General features: G+C 36.2%; 1 protein-coding gene across 4 annotated transcripts in view; it reads right to left on the bottom strand.

Moving 5' to 3' along the window:
• Window positions 1-20,158, bottom strand: part of LOC105493724 (centrosomal protein 126) — a 77,088-nt gene that overhangs the window by 54,052 nt on the left and 2,878 nt on the right. For all 4 annotated transcript variants that reach the window (XM_071075505.1, XM_071075508.1, XM_071075506.1 and 1 more), the window contains exon 2: window positions 15,011-15,130. In XM_071075505.1, coding sequence (XP_070931606.1) covers window positions 15,011-15,130 — 120 coding nt within the window. The remainder of the gene's footprint in view (window positions 1-15,010; window positions 15,131-20,158) is intronic.

Raw genomic sequence — 20,158 nt, 5'->3', positions numbered from 1 at the left:
TTTAGAGCACTATCTACTTCACTGGTAATGAGAACAATTTACATTTATCTAGTTAGGTAAGGAAGGAATCTTAGTCAGCTGGTATGTATAACTGATTTATGTTAGTGATATTTCAGTGATCCTTACAGATTTGTATCCTGGGCAAATGCTTTGATGGTCTGTCCTTTAATATGGCTGATATGGAGCTAACTCTAGACAAAATTGTATATCTGAGAGTTGGTTTGAGAAGTCCATGGCTGCCTAGATGCTCAGGGGAATTTGTTAAATCATAAGTATATAAGCCTTCCTCTAATTAAAGTATTTGAAGTGGTTCGGTAATATCTTGTATCTGAGTTATCAAAAAAGACACTAAACATTTATGTCATATGGCAGACACTCGTGAAAACAAGGAAACAAAAGTTATTTGTTGTTTAATATTTCAAAACAGGCAACATGAATTAACAACTATCTCATTGGTACTGAGTGAAATCATGGTAAACTAAATTATTAGCTTGCAAGTAGGGCAAAATCTCAGACCCTTCACAGTTTCTGACTTAGCACTTGCTGGAATGGATACTAAGTAAGACCCAACTGCAAATATACACGGGCTGAAGACCTAAGAATGGAAAAGCTTGAGAAATTTATTTGACTACATTAATATCAGATGAAGTTTTTGACTATGTATATTAATATCAGACAAATTTATTAGGTGCTATTAATATTGGACTTTAAGAAATGGAGTATTACTAGAGATAAAATACAACATTTCATAATGATAGGCCAATTCATCAGGAAGGCACAAAAATTATATAGATGTATGAACCTAATAACAGACCTTCAAAATACATAAGGCAAACACAGAACTAAAGATAGAAACAGACAAATCCACAATCCTAGCTGCATATTGTAACATCCTTTCTTAGTAACAGAACAACTGGACAAAAGTGTCAGTAAGAGGCCAAATGCGGTGGCTCATGCCTGTAAGCCCAGCACTTTGGGAGGCCGAAGCGGGTGGATCACGAGGTCAGGAGATCGAGACCATCCTGGCTAACACCGCGAAACCCCGTCTCTACTAAAAAAATATAAAAAATTAGCCGGGCGTGGTGGCTGGCGCCTGTAGTCCCAGCTACTCTGGAGGCTGAGGCAGGAGAATGGCGTGAACTGGGGAGGCGGTGCTTGCAGTGAGCCGAGATCGCACCACTGCACTCCAGCCTGGAAGACAGAGTGAGACTCTGTCTCAGAAAAAAAAAAAAAAAAGAAAAAAAAGAAAAGAAGTATCAGTAAGAGTACAGAATATTTGAACAATGCTATCAGCTACATCAATCTAGTTGATATTTATAGAACAGTAATAATTTATATCCAACAATAATAATACACTTTCCCCAAGTACACCATAAAAATCTTATGCTGAGCCATAAAAGAAGTGTTAATGAATTTCATAAGATTTAAATCGTACAGAGTATGTTCTCTGACCAAAACACATTTACATTAGAAATCAATTACAATATCTAGAAAAGCTCCAAATAACTGAAAATTAAAGAAAAAATGAAAACACTGTACTAAATAAACCACAGATCAAAGAAAAAAATCTAAAGAGAAGTTAAAAAAAAATTTTTTTGAATGACATCAGAATGAAAATACAGCATACTGAATTTGTTAAATGCAGTTAAAAGAGCGTTTGGAAGACAATTTATAATTTTATTTAATTTTAATTTTTTTTTTTTGTAGAGATGGGGGGTCTTGATTTGTTGCCCAGGCTGGTCTTGACTCCTGGCCTCAAGAAATCCTCCTACTTTGGCTTCCCAAAGTTCTGGGATTACAGGCAGTGAACCACCATGCTCGGCCAATTTATAATTTTAAATGCTATATCAGAAAAGGGGAAAGGTTTAAAATCAATGACTTCAGTTTCCACCCTAACAAGATAGAAGATGAGCAAATTTATCCTGAAGAAGAATCTAATAAAAAGAAAATAAACTGATGAAATAGTAAGCAAAAAAATTAGAGAAAACACAGACAAGTTGCTTTGGAAAATGTTAAGAAAACTGATAAGCTCCTAGCAAGAACAATGAAGAAAAAACGGGAAAACAAAAATTAATAATATCATGAATGCAAAACAGGATATCATTACAAATACCACAGGCCTTAAGAATAACAGGAGAATATTACAAATAACTTCATACTAATAAATTCAACAACTTAGGTAAAATGGACCAATTTCTTAAAAGAAACTACTTTCCAAAACTGACACAAAAGACAATAAAATATGAAAACCTCTACACATTAATAAAATGTAATTTATAATTAACAAGTTTCCCACAAAAAACTCTAGGTTCAGATATAATTTTTTTGTCAAACATTTAAAAAAGAACAATCATATACAACCTTTTTCAAAATATAGAAGTGCAGAAAACACTCCCCACCATGTTTTATAAGGCCAGCATAACTATGATTCCAAAACCCAACAACACATTACAAGCAAAGAAATTTATAGCCCAGTATCTCTCACCGACATTACACAAAAATCCTTCACAAAATACAGGTTAAGCATCTCTAATTCACAAATCCAAAATCTGAAATGCTGCAAAATTTGAAACTTTTGAGCACTGACATGAAGACTGAATGTCTGCCTTTGTTTGCTGTTGCTGTTGTCTGACAGCTGATATAGGTATTCTGGTGATGCTACTGTACTGGTTCACTACCTTAAACACATTACTTTTTCATTGTGTTAATGTTATCTGTCATATATTTTACTTTTAAGTAGTTAAGTGTGAATAAGTACAAGAAAATGATTGCTTATGAGTAGCATATAAATTCAGACTCAGGAATGGTAGTGATGACCAAACCACCATAGATTGTCCACACAGTTGACTGAGATAATGACACTTTTGCTTTTTGATGGTTCAGTGTACACAAACTTTGTTTCATGCACAAAATTATTTAAAAATATTACATTAAAATTACCTTTAGGCTATGTGCATAAGGTGGTTATCAAACATAAATGAATTTCATGCTTAAACTTGAGTCCCAATCCCAATAACTCATTATGTATATGCAAATATTCCAAAAGTTCAAAAAAAATTAAAATCTACCACACTTCTAGTTCCAAGCATTTTAGATAACGAGCACTCAATCTGTATTAGCAAATAAAATCCAGCAATTTATAAAAATAACACATCATTACCAAATGAGGGTTATCCATGGAATGCAAAATTAGTGAATTTCACTATATTGACAAAAAAGAGGAAAGCAATATGATCATCAAAATAGATTTAGAAAAACTATTTGACAATATTCTATGCACATTCATAAAAATTCTCAGCAAACTAGGAATGAGAGGAAACTTCTTCAATCTGATAGAGGGCACCTACCCGAATTCCCTAGCTAGCAGCATAGTTAATGGTGAAATAGTAAATACTTCCCCAAAAGGTAGAAGGCAAAGAGGGTTACTCATACTACTTCTGTTCCCCAATTGCACTGGAAGTACTCCTAGAAAGTTCACTGAGGCCAACAAAAAAGTAAAAGCCATATTGACTGGAAAGACAGGCATTACATTCTCTTTATTTGCAGATGACATAATTATATACCTAGAAGATCATAAGGAATATATAAAATAACTCCTGGAACTAATGAGAAAATTTAACAAGTTCTTAGAATACAAGGTCAATATAGAAAAGTCATTTGTATTTCAACATATAAGCAACAAACAATCAAAAATGAAATTTAAATAAATTCATTCATAAAGCATTACAAAATACAAAATACTTAGGAGTCATTTAACAAAGACATGCGAGACTTCTGCATTGAAAACTAGAAAATGCCACTGAGAGAAATTAAACAAACAAACAAACAAACAAACAAACAAAACTCAACCAAAATAAAGGGTGGGGGGAAGAGGAGAAGAGATGAGCTATGTTCATGGATTTCATGGACTGCAAGACTCAATTTTATTAATGCAATTAGAATTGTTATCAAGTCTGTCTAAATTTATCTACAAATTCACCACAATCCTACTCAAAACCAGGCAGATTTATTTATAGGGAAAAGTAAAAATACCTAGAATAAGCAAAACTATCTTGAATCAAAACAAAATCGGAGGCTACACACTATCTTATTTCACTATAAAGAAGTGGTTCTCAACTGAGGAAAGTTTTGCTCCTTCCCCCTCAAGTGGACCTTTGACAATGTCTAGAGACATTTTAAATGGTCATGACTGGGGTGTGCTACTGGTATCTAGTGGACAGCAGGCAAGGGTGCTAGTAAACATCCTATACTTCATCCTAAAATTCCTATAGGGAAGTCCCCCCATAATAAATAATTATCTCATCCACAATGTCAATAGTACTGCTGTTGAGCATTCCTGCTATAATGCTACAATAATCAAGGCAGTGTAATATTAGTATAAGAGTAAATAGACCAATGGAACAAAATACAGAGCACAGAAGTAGACCCTCAATTGATTTTCAAAAAAGGCATCGAGGCCACTGATGAAAGGAAATTATTTTCCAACAAATGGTGCTGGAGCAACTAAATACACTTATGTGAAAAAACTACTCAACCTTTATATCATACTACACACATATAATTTGAGATGAATGATAAAACTAGACTGAAAATCTATAAGTATGAACTTTCCAGAAGAAATCAAGAAGACTAGCTTTATGACCTTGGGGTGAACAAAATGTCTTAGAGATGACACAAAAAGCACTAGCCATAGAACAAAAAATTGATAATTGTATGTCATCATAATGTAAAACTGCTCTTTGAAAGATTTCATTAAATAAATGAAAAGGCAAGCCACATATTAGAGGAAAATACTTGCAATATATATCTGTGACGAAGAACTTGTACCCAGAATGTATATGTATCTTACAATTCAACAAGAAGACAACCCAACTTAAAACATGGACAAAATATTTGAATAGATATTTCATAAAAAAGTTAGGAATGGCACATCAGGGAAGTGCAAACTAAACCCAATTTACATATACTATATAGCTAAAATTAAAAAAGGCTGACTGGGAAGGTTATAAAGCCACTGGGACTCACACGCTTTGCTGGAGGGTGTGTAAAAAAGGTCAGACCTTTTGGAAAACTGTTTGACACCTTCTTATATGGTTAAACATACATATACCCTAAGACTTAGCAATTCTACTTTTAGTTTACTCAGAACAAATAAAAATGTATATCTACAAAAAGATTTCCTACTTATGGATTCTCTCATGTTTTACCATTTTGGCTATAATTATCTTTCTGCCAGTAGCTTTATTACTAGTCCCAAATTAGAGTAACCCAATGCCTATCAATAGAAGAATGGATAAATAAATTATGACATATTTTTACAATGGAATACCATTCAGCAATAAGAATGAACTAATATATGGATGAATCTCAACCAGAAAAATTAACTCCAATGATAGGAATTATAACAGTGGTCGCTATGAAGGGTGGAGATTGACTGCAAGAGGTTTGAGGATATAGACAGACTATGGAGTGTGAAGCTCAGTTTGAACAGAAGTGAGAACATGAGGGATGGGATTAACGGAAAAAGGGTAATAAGATAAATGGATTGGAGGACCTGGTGGAGTTTTAGAACTGTTGAATTCAGGGTACTAGAGGAACTGACATGGAAAAATAGGAGACATAGATCAGAGATTGAGATGACTGAAATTGAGATTTTGGAGGTGAAGTAGTCATTGGTAATAGTTGAGGTGATGTGCTACTGAATGAGTGAAGTTCAAGAAAATGACAGATCATTAGGCTGGATGAATGGTCTATGTGGATGCTAAAATCACAAAGAATGATCACTAGAATAGTGGTAGGGAGACAAAAAGAGCCAAGTTGCTAAAATTTTCAAGGAATGACACAGAGGATCTATACATGACTGCAGTAAGGAAAAGTAGGGGTAAGCAGTATATTTTGACAGCATGTGCTTGAAGAGAGCTGGAGGATTTTAGAGAAAAGGGAGAGCAATGGCCAGAAATGACAACAAAGAGCAAAGATGACACCTTTGTATCTATCTTTGAATATCTTCACACTTTCCATGATATCACTTTCTACCTCCCTCTCACATCCTTTATCACAGAGAAAACAGAAGCTATAAGCACAGACCTTATCATGTATCAAAAAAAAAATACTTCATCCATGTTTTCCTCAACTTGGGGTTCTAGAAACAATTTCTAATATAATCACATATCTTCAGTTGCTTTAAGTCTTAATTGTTTTCGGGGGTTCTTGGGGGTGAAAGTTTCCCATGTTTACTTTCTTCCCAAAAGCACTGTGCATGTGAGCATTTACATGATTGGCATTTATATTTTGGATAGAGGGAGACTATCAGGGTGCTAGGGACTGATTTGGAAAGAACATTTGGGAGAAGGCTGCTGGCAAAGCAAAGTTTGTCATTACATATAAGGTGACCTGTGAAGATGATCATCATTCATTACAAGTGCTTAGTATGGTCAGGTACTGTAAATGCTAAGTATTTTATACGTATTACCTTGTTTTATCCCACAGCAGTTCTCTGAGGTAAGCATTTTACAGACAAAAAACCTGAATCTTAATAAGGTTAAGTAACTTGTGCAAGGCCACATAACTCTTAAGTGGAAGAACTGGGAGTCTAAACTAGGCAGCCTGATTCTATCTGGTTTTAAACAAGTATACACTATGTCACAACCTTTCCGTAATTTTTTTTTCTTCAAAGCACTTTCATCTCCAACTTCCACACATAACAGGAATTTGTTTTCCCATGGAACCCTAAGCTTAACCTTACCATAGGATTTATCTCACTATATTGTAATTATTTACTTTTCTGCATTGCTTATCAGACTCTAAGTATCATAAGTTCAGTGTCTGTGTCAGCACATAGCATAGGGCTCGGAATACAGCAGCATGCAATACCATTGTCAAATGAAATAATTAATTGCATTTTAACTGTCTGTCTTCCCCATCATACTCTCCAAGTTCATTGAGTGCAGAGCCTGAAATTTTAATTTCTGGAATCCCTGTTCCTAACACAAGGCTTTGTATCTGGTACATGCTTAATAAATAATTGTTTAATAAATGTTTGACTGTATGTCAACTTCAAATATAATCAGAGCACTTTTAAAAGCAGTTATCTATTATTTTGATGTAATAGTGGATATGTTCAGTATATAACAGTAAGTACAACAGATATGGTTCAGGCAGGTATTTATTATCTAGCGAGGCAAGCTAACAAAACCAAGTAAACAAAGACTTACTAATTGTCATAAGTGCTAGGAAGTAAAGAAACTCTAGTTTGAGATAGGGAGCCAGGGGAACCCACTTTAAATAAGGTAAACAGAGACCATTTCTCTGGAGATATTTAAGCTAAAAAACTCCAAATACACACGGGAAAATCATTTTAAAAATGGGGAAAAAAGTGCTGTAGGCAGAAACAGTATGCAAAGGCCCTGAGTTGAGAGGGGAAAAAACTTAGCATGTTTGAGAAATTGAGAAAATAACCACCAACTCAGCAATATCTGGCAATGATGAATGATGGATTTCCAAAGCTAAGAGGTGGTATTTTCCTTGTTATTATCCAAAAGTCATTTTGATAGCAAATTATCATCACCATCATTTCATATTGTTCCACGGTGGCCAGGTTTTCTGGGCTAAAATGTATACAGAAAGGAATAATAATTTCATGCAGTATTTTCTGGGACTGGGGAAAATAAAGCCTGTGTTAAGTTGAGCCACATTAAACCAGGGATGGAGTGTGACCAATAAGCAGACATTTCTACTCCTGAACTCAATGATAGGCCAATAATAAAAAGTTTTAATAAGCAATCATAGTGATGATTACTATATTCTTTCATTACTCAATGACTATTTACAGAATTCCTTTCATATTATTCTGTGCCAGGCACTGGTAAGTGCTGTGAGAATAGAAGGAACTGGCAATAAAAATGAGAAAGCTTCTCTACCATTGTAGAATTCAGAGTGGAGAAATACATTTTTGCTTCCTATTGACCCTGGAATTAGTCTTTTTCGCAGAAGAAACAGAATCTGCCTTAGCAACTTTGGAGGGGTCTGTTTAACATGTGCAGTTCTGCCTCGCGAAACATGTAGAGCACCTTGGCTCAAATGTGAGCCATCTCATCAAATGACAGCTATATGCCAAACTATTTGTTCTAGTTTCCCAGGAGTCTACAGCTACGGGTATCATTTTCCTCTGTTGGAAATACTCTTAAGAAGTGAGCAAATAAACATCATGGCAACAGTTTAACAATAGAACCTAGGAAGTAGTCTTTAGAGTACCTGAGGTCACAGGAGACAAATGTAGAACTGAAGAACTTGCCTTTTGTGATACATTTCTTTTTTCTGGATGGAATTATATTTTAGATCTAGGTTGTTACAACTTTCTAGAGATATGATAATATTAAACTGTAAAGCTAAACATATTTTGAGATAATTATAAATTAAAAATAAGGAAAAATAGTTCTTGCAAATTAAAAAATGCAGTTGGAGACATAGTTTTTAGAAATGAAAAATATCATTTTTAACAAACAATAATGCCAACAACAAGCCTATAAGAAATAGAACTAAACCCAATAATATACTGTGAGTTTTCATTGCCTGTCAAAGAAACATGTGTCCCAGATTATAATCCTGTGCTTTCTGAGACTTAAAATTATTTGAAATCCTAAAAGAATGTATCGAAAATCGTACTTTCCAACAGATTGTCTTTCACTTGACTGTAAAAGAAAACAAATGAAAGGTTGAAAATCACCTTCAATACACTATCACAGGGCAAAACACCCAAACAATAAAGATTTATAGAATTAGTAATATACATCACACAAAGGAAAAACATAAAAGTACCTCATTTCTCTAAAGGCTAAGGCGTCAGTGAAAAGAAACATATCAATTAACTAAAGCTCAAAAATTCAGTAACGAGATCCCTTAGGTCCTCATTCACTAGTCTTAGATTTCAGTTCTAACAAAATCCCTCTATTCAGTAGGTTAAAATGTATTAGAAATATTTAAAAAATGTGAAGGAGCTGCTAGAAGGAGAAATACTGACGTCAAAAAGAAACAAATTCTGCTTCTGGGAAAATGGAGGTAGACATACTTTTTCTATTTCTCCCACTAAGTACAACTAAAACTCCTGTGCATGATATATACAGTTTGCCCTCCATATCTGTGGGTTCCATATCTATAGATTCAACCAACCCTGGATTGAAAATATTTGGGAAAAAACAATAAAAATAACAACACAGCAATAAAAATAATACAAATAAAAATATAGTGTAACAACTATTTACATAACATTTACACAGTATTAGTTATTCTAAGTAATCTAGAAAAGATTTAGAGCATATGAGAGGATGTGCATAGACTGTATGCAAATACTCCACAATTTTATATAAGAGCCTTGAGCATCTGTGGATTTTGGTATCCCTGGGGGTCTTGGAACCAATCCCCAGCAGATACCGAGGGACAACTACACACACACACACACACACACACACACACACACACACACCCATAAGAAGAGTCTGAGAAGTGAAGAAGAGGAGGTCAGCAGGCTAGGGACCTTGGCACCTGAGGAAGGACATGGTGATTAAGTTCTCTGGGTTTTCTTTTTGCTTCATATATTCCAGACTTGGAGCAGAAAAAAGCTGGAAGCATGGAAGCATCAAAAAGCTTACACACACACACACACACACACACACACACACACACACACACACACACACATATACACACACCCCCGAACTAAAGCTTGCTCTTTCTAGCCTCAGGATAAGGAAAAGATCAGCATAGCTAGGCAGAAAACTTAGGTAATAATCCTGCTACTCCATCCGAACACCACAGAAAATTGTGGTTCCACTCCCATCCAGCCAGAAAAGACTGAATGGAGAGCTTAGATTTCTACCCTTGCCTCCATTGTAACAATGTGCCCTCAACCCTGCTGTAGGGATGTTGTCAGAGAAGCTGAGTAGAACGCCTGGCTTTCATCTCCGCCTGGTGGTAATGTGGTCTTCTCCTCACCCTGGTATTAGTAGAGACTATGTGGCGAGTCTGGATTTTCACCTACCCAGCAGGATGAGATGCCCTGAGTCTCCATAGTTGGTGATATCTGAGGAGGCCTGCAGAGAGACATGAGGAAGCCTGCAGTGAGACATGACTTTCACCACCATCCAGCAGTAATAAGGCCACCTCCACTGTGGTATCAATGGAGACCGTGTGAGAAGCTGGAACTCCTGCTACTGCTCAGCAGTAACAAGGAACCCTCCTACTCGTCTGCTGTCCACAGAGGCTGAGTGATGAACCTTGGCTTCTACCTCCATCTTTCCATGGTGAGGCTGCATCCCTTCTTCCCCCGCTAGAGCAGTGTCAGAGAGAGCCAGCTAAAGTTGAAGGTTTAAATAAGCCACAGAATCTTAGAATAGAATATGAAAATGTTCAGGTTTCAATAGAAAATCACTTGTCATTCCAAGAACCAGGAAGGTCTCAAACTGAGTGAAAAAAGACAATCAACATATGCCACCATCAAGATGACAGGAATGTTAGAATTATTTGCCAAAATTTTAAAGCAGCCATGACAAAAATGCTTCAATGAGCATGTCTGTAGATGAAAGAATAGTCTCAGAAAATAAATAGAAGACATAAAGAATCAATATAAAGAAGAGTCAAATGAAAAAATTTAGAATTAAAAAATGCAATGACTGAAATAAAAAACTCAGTAGATTTATTAGGAGATCCTCATTTTATGAGGCCAGAATCATCCTGATACCAAAGCCTGGCAGAGACACACACAAAAAAGGTAATTTTAGACCAACAGAAGATGTCAATTTTCCCCATCCCACACTGATATACAAATATAATGCAATTCCTATGAAACTCCCAGCAATAATTTTTGCAGGTTTAGGTTATTCTAAATTTTATATTCAAAGGCAGATTAGAATACCTAAAACAATTTTGTAGAAGAACAAAGTGGGAAGAATCAGCCTACATGATTTGAAGACTTATTATATAGCTACAGTAATCAAAATTGTGGAGTGTTGGTAGAGGAACAGACACAAAAATTAGTAGAATAGAATAAAGAACCCCAAAATAGATGCATACAAATACGCTCAACTGATTTTTGACAGGGTGCAAAAACAATTCATTGAGGAAAGGTAGCCTTTTCAACAAATAACACTGGGCCAATTGGACATCTGGAGACAAAACACATCCCCCAAAAAACTATCAAACAAAACCTCCAAACTCTGATACACATCTGATACTTTTACAAAGATTAACTAAAACTGGATCACAGACTTAACTGTAAAACATAAAACTATAACACTTTGAGGATAAAACACAGCAGAAAATCTTCAGAACCTAGGACTAGGCGAAGAGTTCCTAGACTTCACACCAAAAGCACAGTCCATAAAAAGAAAAACCAATAAACTGAATTTCATCAAAATTCAGAACTTCTGCTCTGGAAGAGACTCTATGAAGAAGATGGACAAACAATCTCCAAGGTAGGAGAAAATGTTTACAAACAACATATCTGACAAACGACTAGTATCTAGAATATATGTAGAGCCCTCAAAACTCAATAATAAAAGAGTGAACAGTCCAATTAAAAATGAATACCAATGTAAAGAAAATTTCACTAAAAGAGAAGAGATGGTAAATAAAATATGAAAAGATAATCTGCATCATTAGCAATTAGGGAAGTACAAATTAAAACCACAATGAGATATTACTACATACCTATCAGAATGATTAAAATAAAAAAGTGACAATACCAAATGCTAGTGAGGATGAGGAAAAGCTGGATCATGCTTATACTCTGAAAAAAAATACACTAAACGTGCAACTACCATATGACCTACCCAGAGTACTCATGGTCACTTATCCCAGAGAAATAAAAGCTTATGTTTATACAAAAACCTATACATGAATTTTTTTTATCAACTTTATTTATAATAGACTGAGATATCATGTCCTTCAATGGGTGAATGGTCAAACTCTGGTGCATCCATATCATGAAATAATAATAAATATTCAGCAATAAAAATAAAAAAGCTAGTGATACACACTACAACTTGAATGAATCCCAAAGAATTGTACTGAGTGAGAAGAGCCAACTCCCAAAGGTTATATATGGTATGATCCCATTTATACAACACTCTGGAAATGAAAAAAACTGTAGAAATGGAGAACATCATATTAGTGATTTCTAGGGGGTGGGACTGGGAGAGAAGTAGGTGTGGCTATAAAGGGACAACACTTGAGGGATCTTTATGGTGATGGAAGTGTTCTGTATCTTGACTGTAAACATCTTATCATCCTAGTTGTGATATTGTACTATAGTTTTGCAAGATATTATCACTGGGGGAAACTGGGTAAAAGGTATATGGAATCTCTCTGTTTTATTTTTTACAATTGCCTGTGAATCTACAATTACCTCAAAATAAAGAGTATAATTTGGTTTAATTTAATTTATTATTACTATTTTTAAATGGAGCCTTGCTCCATCACCCAGGCTGGAGTGCTGTGGAGTGATCTTGGCTCACCACAACCTCTGCCTCCCGGGTTCAGGAGATTCTCTTGCTTCAGCCTCCTGAGTAGCTGGGATTACAGGAGTGTACCACCATGCCCAGCTAATTTTTGTATTTTTAGTAGAGACGGGATTTCACCAGGTTGGCCAGGCTGGTCTTGAACTCCTGACCTCAAGTAATCCACCTGCCTTGGCCTCCCAAAGTGCTGAGATTAAAGGTGTGAGCCACTGCGCTCAGCCAAGAGTTTAATTTTAAAAAGAGAAATTACAAGAAGATAGATAATCCTCAATGCAAGAACTCACTAAGCTTAACTGTTACAGGCTACTTATTATAGACTAAATAAAGCTTAATAGCTCAAAGGCAGTACAATAACATAATGGAGAATATTTAATGCTCATAATAATGATCCTAGGGCAAGAAGAAAAGATCAAACCACTTTTATCATAAACTATATGAAAGATTACAGAAATATGCATTGTATTTTAGAAAAATTTATGTTAAAATGTTAAAGTTTTCATAATCTACAAGAATTCCATTTCTGGCAATGCTGATCATGCTTCACCTATAATTAATCCTTGACTCCTATTGACCCTATCTACTCAATCCAACTCCACCTCCATAACCATCCTCTTGCCTAGAACATTATAACAGCTTTCTACCGTACTCTTTGCCTCCAGCCTGTTTTCAATTCATCCTCTACCCCTTTGCTATAATGAGCTAAAATATAAATCTGATCATGACACTCCTCTGATTTTGTTCCTTCAACAGCATCTTTAATTTCTTTAGATTGTCATAAAAGTTATTTCATAAAATGTGTACTATCAACACTGTAACTTCATCTCCTGATACTCTTACACACATTCCCATGCATCAGCTACATACAACTTTTGTCCTGTATTTCATAACATTAGACTTTTCCGCATATTGTTCTCTCTAAATAAAACATCTCCCTTCCTCTTCATCTTCCCTGGTTAACTCTTGGCTAAGTAATACAAAAGACTTTGTTCTTCCAGGAATTCTTTCTTGTCCTTTAAGTCTATGGCATGTGCTTCCATAGAATCTCGGAAGTGATGCTATTGTAGTACCTACTGCATAGCATTGCCATCTTTTATTATTTCACTATCAGTAATCTGAGGGCAGAAATTATGCTTTGTATCTTTTTATCCTTCAGAATATGAAACCTTGGGGCTTCCTAGTAAATGTTAGTTGAGTGAATAAATGACTGTCTTATATCACAACATTTTAAATAGTCAAAGATAACTTCCAAATATTCTAATTTTCTTTAATATAGTATGGATGGCCGGGCATGGTGGCTCATGCCTGTAATCCCAGCACTTTGGGAGGCCGAGGTGGAAGGATCACTTGAGGTCAGGAGTTTGAGACCAGCCTGGCCAACATGGCAAAACCTTGTCTCTACTAAAAATGCAAAAAAATTAGCTGGGCATGGGGGTGCGTGCCTGTAATCCCAGCTATTTGGGGGGCTGAGACAGGAGAATCGTTTGAACTTGGGAGGCAGAGGTTGCAGTGAGCTGAGATTGTGCCACTGCATTCCAGCCTGAAAGACAGAGTGAGACTCCATCTCAAAAACAACAAAACACACAAAAAAACCACACACACACACCCAAAACCACAATAAAACAAAAAAATCCTCTGTGAACACAATGTAAGTGGACAGCATAAACTTAAATGACGTAAAGTATAAATTGATAGATCATGGCATGGTTAAGAAGACCATAATCATAAACAGTTCCTGAAATTGGGATATGCACAAATAATTTGGCCCCCTTATAAAAGGTGAAATATAGAGATAAATGATTAGTGTTTTAAAAGAAATGTTTATGTATCTTTACATTGCACTTTAGGGTAACAGAAAATAAAACACAATAATATTGTATTGGAAAATGTCCTGCCTCTTAGAATTTTAAACCAAAATTTCTTTTCTGTCATTTTCTACATCAGAATTCTTACATTTGATGAGAGAATACAAATAGAAAATTTATTAATAAAATTCCATATAAGGCTTGCTATTACACAAAGTTGATTATTGTAAAATAAACAATTGACAAACATTAATAATAAAAAATAAGAAGTCTTTTATGTCAGACACTGATATTTTTACATGTATTCTCAAATACTCCACTTTATTTCTACCCTTTCTGCTGTACACCAAAATCCATTGAAACATGTTATTAATTCCAATCATAAATGAGAAAACTGAGGCTTAAAGACATTAAACAGACTTCCTTTAATTATAGAGCTAGTATGTCCTACATCTCTGACCCCAAAGTCCATTACTCTTTCAACATATGATTATTCATCTTTATCAAACACCTGTCACATGCTGTTTATAGATGCCAGGAGCCCAAAAGTAGGAGAAAAATGGAAACAGATACATACAAAATAAAATTCTAAATTTCAGTAAATAATTTCAACTATTTACTATTTAAAAGTAGAGAAACTATTACTTTATACTGACTTTGAATTTCTATACTTCGGAATAAAGTGCAATTACTTACTTTTTTCTCCGATTTGACTCCACAAAATATTTACGTGCTCGATTTCGACATATTTTTTGTTGCTGCAGTAATATCTGGCGCTCTTCTTCTAAATTTTTCTCCAGATGGATTTTCATATCTCTAATGATAGCATTAAGTTAAGAACAATGGTCTACATCTTTAGTGGAAGAGTGTCAAGTGCTATAGGATAAATATAACTACAGCCTCATGCAAATGATGTAATGATAGTTTTTGTGGAATAATTAGTATGTGCCCACATTAGTATATGACTGGCAAACATTTTATGTAAAAAAATTTTTGGGCTGGGCGCGGTGGCTCACACCTGTAATCTATCACTTTAGGAGGCTGAGACAGGCGGATCACAAGGTCAGGAGTTCAAGACCAGCCTGGCCAACGTGGCGAAACACTGTCTCTACTAAAAATACAAAAATTAGCAGGGCTTGGTGGTGCATGTCTGTAATCCCAGCTACTTGGGAGGCTGAGGCAGGAGAATCGCTTGAACCCAGGAGGCGGAGGTTGCAATGAGCTGAGATTGTGCCATTGCACTCCAGCCTGGGCAACAAGAGCAAGACTCCGTCTCACAAAAAAAAAAAAAAAAAAAATTCTGACTTGGTATTAGAATTTAAGATATAGCTCACTTTTCCTGAAGAAAAAAATCTACTTTTAGAAATCATGAGGTCAGGCTGGGCGCCGTGGCTCCCGACTGCAATCCCAACACTTTGGGAGGCCGAGGCGGGTGGATCACCTGAAGTCAGAAGTTTGAGACCAGCCTGGCCAACATGGTGAAACCCCATCTCTACTAAAAATACAAAAATTAGCCGTGCGTGGTGGCGGGCACCTGTAATCCCAACAACTCAGGAGGCTGAGGCAGGAGAATCTCTTGAACCTCTGAGGCAGAAGTTGCAGAAAGCCAAGATTGTGCCACTGCACTCTAGCCTGGGCAACAAGAGCGAAACTCCATCTCAGGAAAAAAAAAAAAAAAAAAAAGTCATGAGCTCAGATAAGAAGACTATATATATATATCTCTTCATTCATTACACAGGGTTTTTTTTTTTTTCTTTTTTTTTTTTTTGAGATGGAGTCTCACTCTGTCGCCCGGGCTGGAGTGCAGTGGCATGATCTTAGCTCACTGCAACCTCTGCCTCCTGGGTTCAAGTGATTCTTCTGCCTCAGCCTCCCAAGTGGCTGGGACTACAGACACGTGCCACCACCCCTAGTTAATTTTTGTGTTTTCAGTAGAGACGGGGTTTCACCATGTTGGTCAGCCTGGTCTCGAACTCCTAACCTCAGGTGATCCGCCCGCTTCAGCCTCCCATAGTGCTGGGATTACAGGTGTGAGCCACTGAGCATGTCCTCATTACACAAATATTTGAGTACTTACCAACTAGTTGCCCTCATAGCCATAAATATAAGAAAATGAAATAAGAAGGTTGTATTTCACTAATAGAAAGTAGATGAAGTAAATGTTCCAACAGATCCTTAATCTATAGTAGGAAAGTACACTTTCAAATATTAAACAATCAAATAGCCATATAACTAGAACGGTTAGGAATACAGTTTCTGACTCACTTAGTGGTTATAAAAAACCACTAGGAAAACCATGCATAGTCATCTGTATATCCAGAAGCTCGTCAGAGAAAAAGGGGAATATTTTGGTTATCCTAATCATCTATTCATTTGAAATTTATTTTATAAAATTAAACTCTCCTTAAATAAGTTGTAGCAATATGAGTAATTTCTCCAATGTATTTAGTGGTGTTTTAATTGACATTATTAAATATCTTTATCAAATTTGTCAGAGTAATTTTCTGTTTTTCATGAGTCTTCTGTTTTTAACGATTCTGAATTAGAAGAAGTTCATTTGGCCGGGCGCAGTGGCTCACACCTGTAATCCCAACAATTTTGGAGTTCAAGGTGGGCAGACTGCTTGAGCCCAGGAGTTTGAGACCAGCCTGGGCAATATGGTGAAACCCCGTCTCTACAAAAAATGCAAAAATCAGCCAGGTGTGGCGGTGCATTCCTGTAGCCCCAGCTACTTGGGAGGCTGATGTGGGAAGATCGCTTGAGCTTGGAGGCGGTTGAGGCTGCAGTAAGCTGAGAACGCGCCACTATACTCCAGCCTGGGCAACATAGCGAGACTGTCTCAAAAAAAAAAAAAAGTTCATTCAATTACCATGTAATCACATTTAGTACCTCATCATTAGATGTAGAAATATATGAGATTACACTGAAGTTATAGATGGTAGGGCATATCTACTTATCTTTTTTAGAACAAACAGCTTGTTTAAAAACTTTTTACTCTAAGATGGAGGTGCAAAATTCCCTTTAAAAGCTGCATTTAATCAAGATTGTAAAAATTTCATAAATTGATTATTGATGGTAAAACAAGACAAGAAATACACCCAATAATAAACTACATGGTACATAATTTGCTAATTCAACATGTGTTAATTTCAGGATCCTATAGTGCTTCAGCATCAATATTATAAAGAAACTCTATTATTACATATTTCAGAATAACAGATTTATTTGAACATTTTGTTGTTTAGACCTTTGCTGATGGGGGCTTATTTGTTTCATGTTGCTATTTAACCATCTTTATACCATAGGCCATAATTCATTTTACCTTCGTTTTAAATAAAATTTTACACTACTTCAAGACAAAGACCCAAACACACTCACAAACATATTTTTACTTAAAGATTTCTTTTAAAGGATTTATAAAAATCAAACCAAAACGGAAGAAAATTTGGTTCTTTGCTAGCACAGAAAAACTGTTTTTCTCTGATAGAATTCTTTATTAAGAGCCAGACTTCAACAAGATGGCTAGGTATTAAAAGTGACAACTTGGCAGTAAAGAAAAGTGCAACTTTCTTTCAGGGTGCACAGGGCCAACATGAGGTTGAAGGGAGGGAAGATGCTTCGGCTTCAGTGAGAAGCAAGGAGGAGACAGTTCTGTTCTCTGTTTGATATGTCTGAAGTCTCATCACAACAGCATAAAGAAAATCACAAATGTAATGTTTGTAATGTTCTGACAACTACATAGTCTTCAATTTAACCAAATGATTGTCTTTCTTTCTTTATATATAAGTATAATAGTATAGTTTGTTTCCTGCTGAATTATTAATTATTAATATAAAGAATCCTGCTGCTTTTGTATCTTTTCAAATAAGGTACTCAAGTTTAAAAAAATTAGATGGCTGGTTAAATTTTGTTTTTTATACAGGCTGTATGGTAAAGGTAGGTAGTTCCATAAAAAACACTGCTAAATACCTGTCCAAAAGAAGGGAATTTTTAGATACCTAACATTAAAAAACAAAACCAAGAATACTATGGATTGTAACATGTAATTTTAAAGCACAGCTTATTCTACCCCACTCTATCCTCACTTCTCCTCTCCCAACTTAGTCTTTTCTCCAGTTAGGTTGTTTAAAATGTTGCCATCACAAGTAACCATGTATTACATAACCCATTTTTTCCCAAATCTATTAAAACTATGTTGATTCTATTTCTCTTCTACTGTACCTTCTTCCTCTCCCTTAACTCAGGTGCTCTAAATCCCTTGCTTGAACTACTGCAGTGCTCCTCTAACTCATCTTACTCCAAAACTGGTCATCCTCTATTTGAACCTACACGAAGTCAGCTAAATGCAAATCTGATTGTGTTTCTCTTTGTTATTCTCTAAAAACTCCCTATTACCTTCAAGAAAAATTCCAAAGTTCTTGGACCTACATATAAACCATTCTATAATATAGTTTGTTTTTTCAACTTCATTTCTTAACATTTCCCTGTATGAATCTTATGCCAGACACACTAAGATAATTATAAACAGAACAACCCATGATGTATCATACCATTATCTCTTGGCACACACTTGGCTAACTCTACTCATCCTTTCAGGGTCATCTCAAGCAGTTCCCTCCCTTGAAGCCTTTTCTAACCTCCACCAGATGACTTGATGACACCTTCATGAGTACATCGTAAGTGTCTTTGCTACATTTCTGTAACTCTCATGCCTGGCATGGTTCTTAGAATACAGTAATGACTTAATAAAAACCAGCTGAATTATTCCCTTGGAGAAAATTCTCTGGGGTAGATATGAGGACAAAAAGGCATATGCATTTTTATATCTTTTAGTGCACTATAGAAAACTTGGCTCCTAAGAGGGTTGTACAAATGTATATGCCATTAGAAATGTACTATGTACATAAGTTTCAAAATCTCATGAGCGTGGGGCAGTACCTTTTAGAAAGACAAGGTACAAAACTATGTTTTATTATGTATGTATCAGCAAAATAGTTTATTTATTTATTTATTTATTTATTTATTTATTTATAGACAGGGTCTCGCTCTGTTGCCTAGGCTGGAGTGCAGTACCATAATCTCAGCTCACTGCAACCTTCACCTCCCAGTCTCAAGCAATCCTCCTGTCCCAGCCTCTTAAGTAGTACTTCAAACATGCACCACAACAGCCAGCTAATTTTTGTATTTTTTTTTTTTTTTTGAGACGGAGTCTCGCTCTGTCGCCCAGGCTGGAGTGCAGTGGCGCGATCTCAGCTCACTGCAAGCTCCGCCTCCCGGGTTCCCGCCATTCTCCTGCCTCAGCCTCCTGAGTAGCTGGGACCACAGGCGCCGCCACCTCGCCCGGCTAATTTTTTGTGTTTTTAGTAGAGACGGGGTTTCGCCGTGTTAGCCAGGATGGTCTCGATGTCCTGACCTTGTGATCCGCCCGTCTCGGCCTCCCAAAGTGCTGGGATTACAGGCGTGAGCCACCGCGCCCGGCCAATTTTTGTATTTTTTTTGTAGAGATACGCTGGTTTCGAACTCCTGGACTCAAGCAATCTGCCTACCTCGGCCTCCCAAAGTGCTAGAATTACAGATGTGAGCCACCCAGCCCAGCTGAATGGGTTCACTTCACTTTCTACAGTAAAAGTAAGATCCCATCAGTGAGCCTGGAGGAAAAAAAAGACAGGTGGGTGGGAGTGTGTGAGTTTGTGCTGTTTGTTGGAAGAGACCTGTCAGGGCATCCATGTCTTATCAAGTGGTAAGAGAGTACATTGAGTGTGGTGGAAGGTGACAGAGACCTGGCAGGGGCATTAATAGGAAAAAGAAAGAAACTTGTTCCTGTTTAGGTGAAGCTGGAAACCA

This window comes from Macaca nemestrina, chromosome 12, assembly GCF_043159975.1.
Source record: "Macaca nemestrina isolate mMacNem1 chromosome 12, mMacNem.hap1, whole genome shotgun sequence".
NCBI lineage: Eukaryota > Metazoa > Chordata > Mammalia > Primates > Cercopithecidae > Macaca > Macaca nemestrina.
Note: the sequence above shows the minus strand (reverse complement) of the source record. Positions and strands in the feature narration are given on the sequence as shown.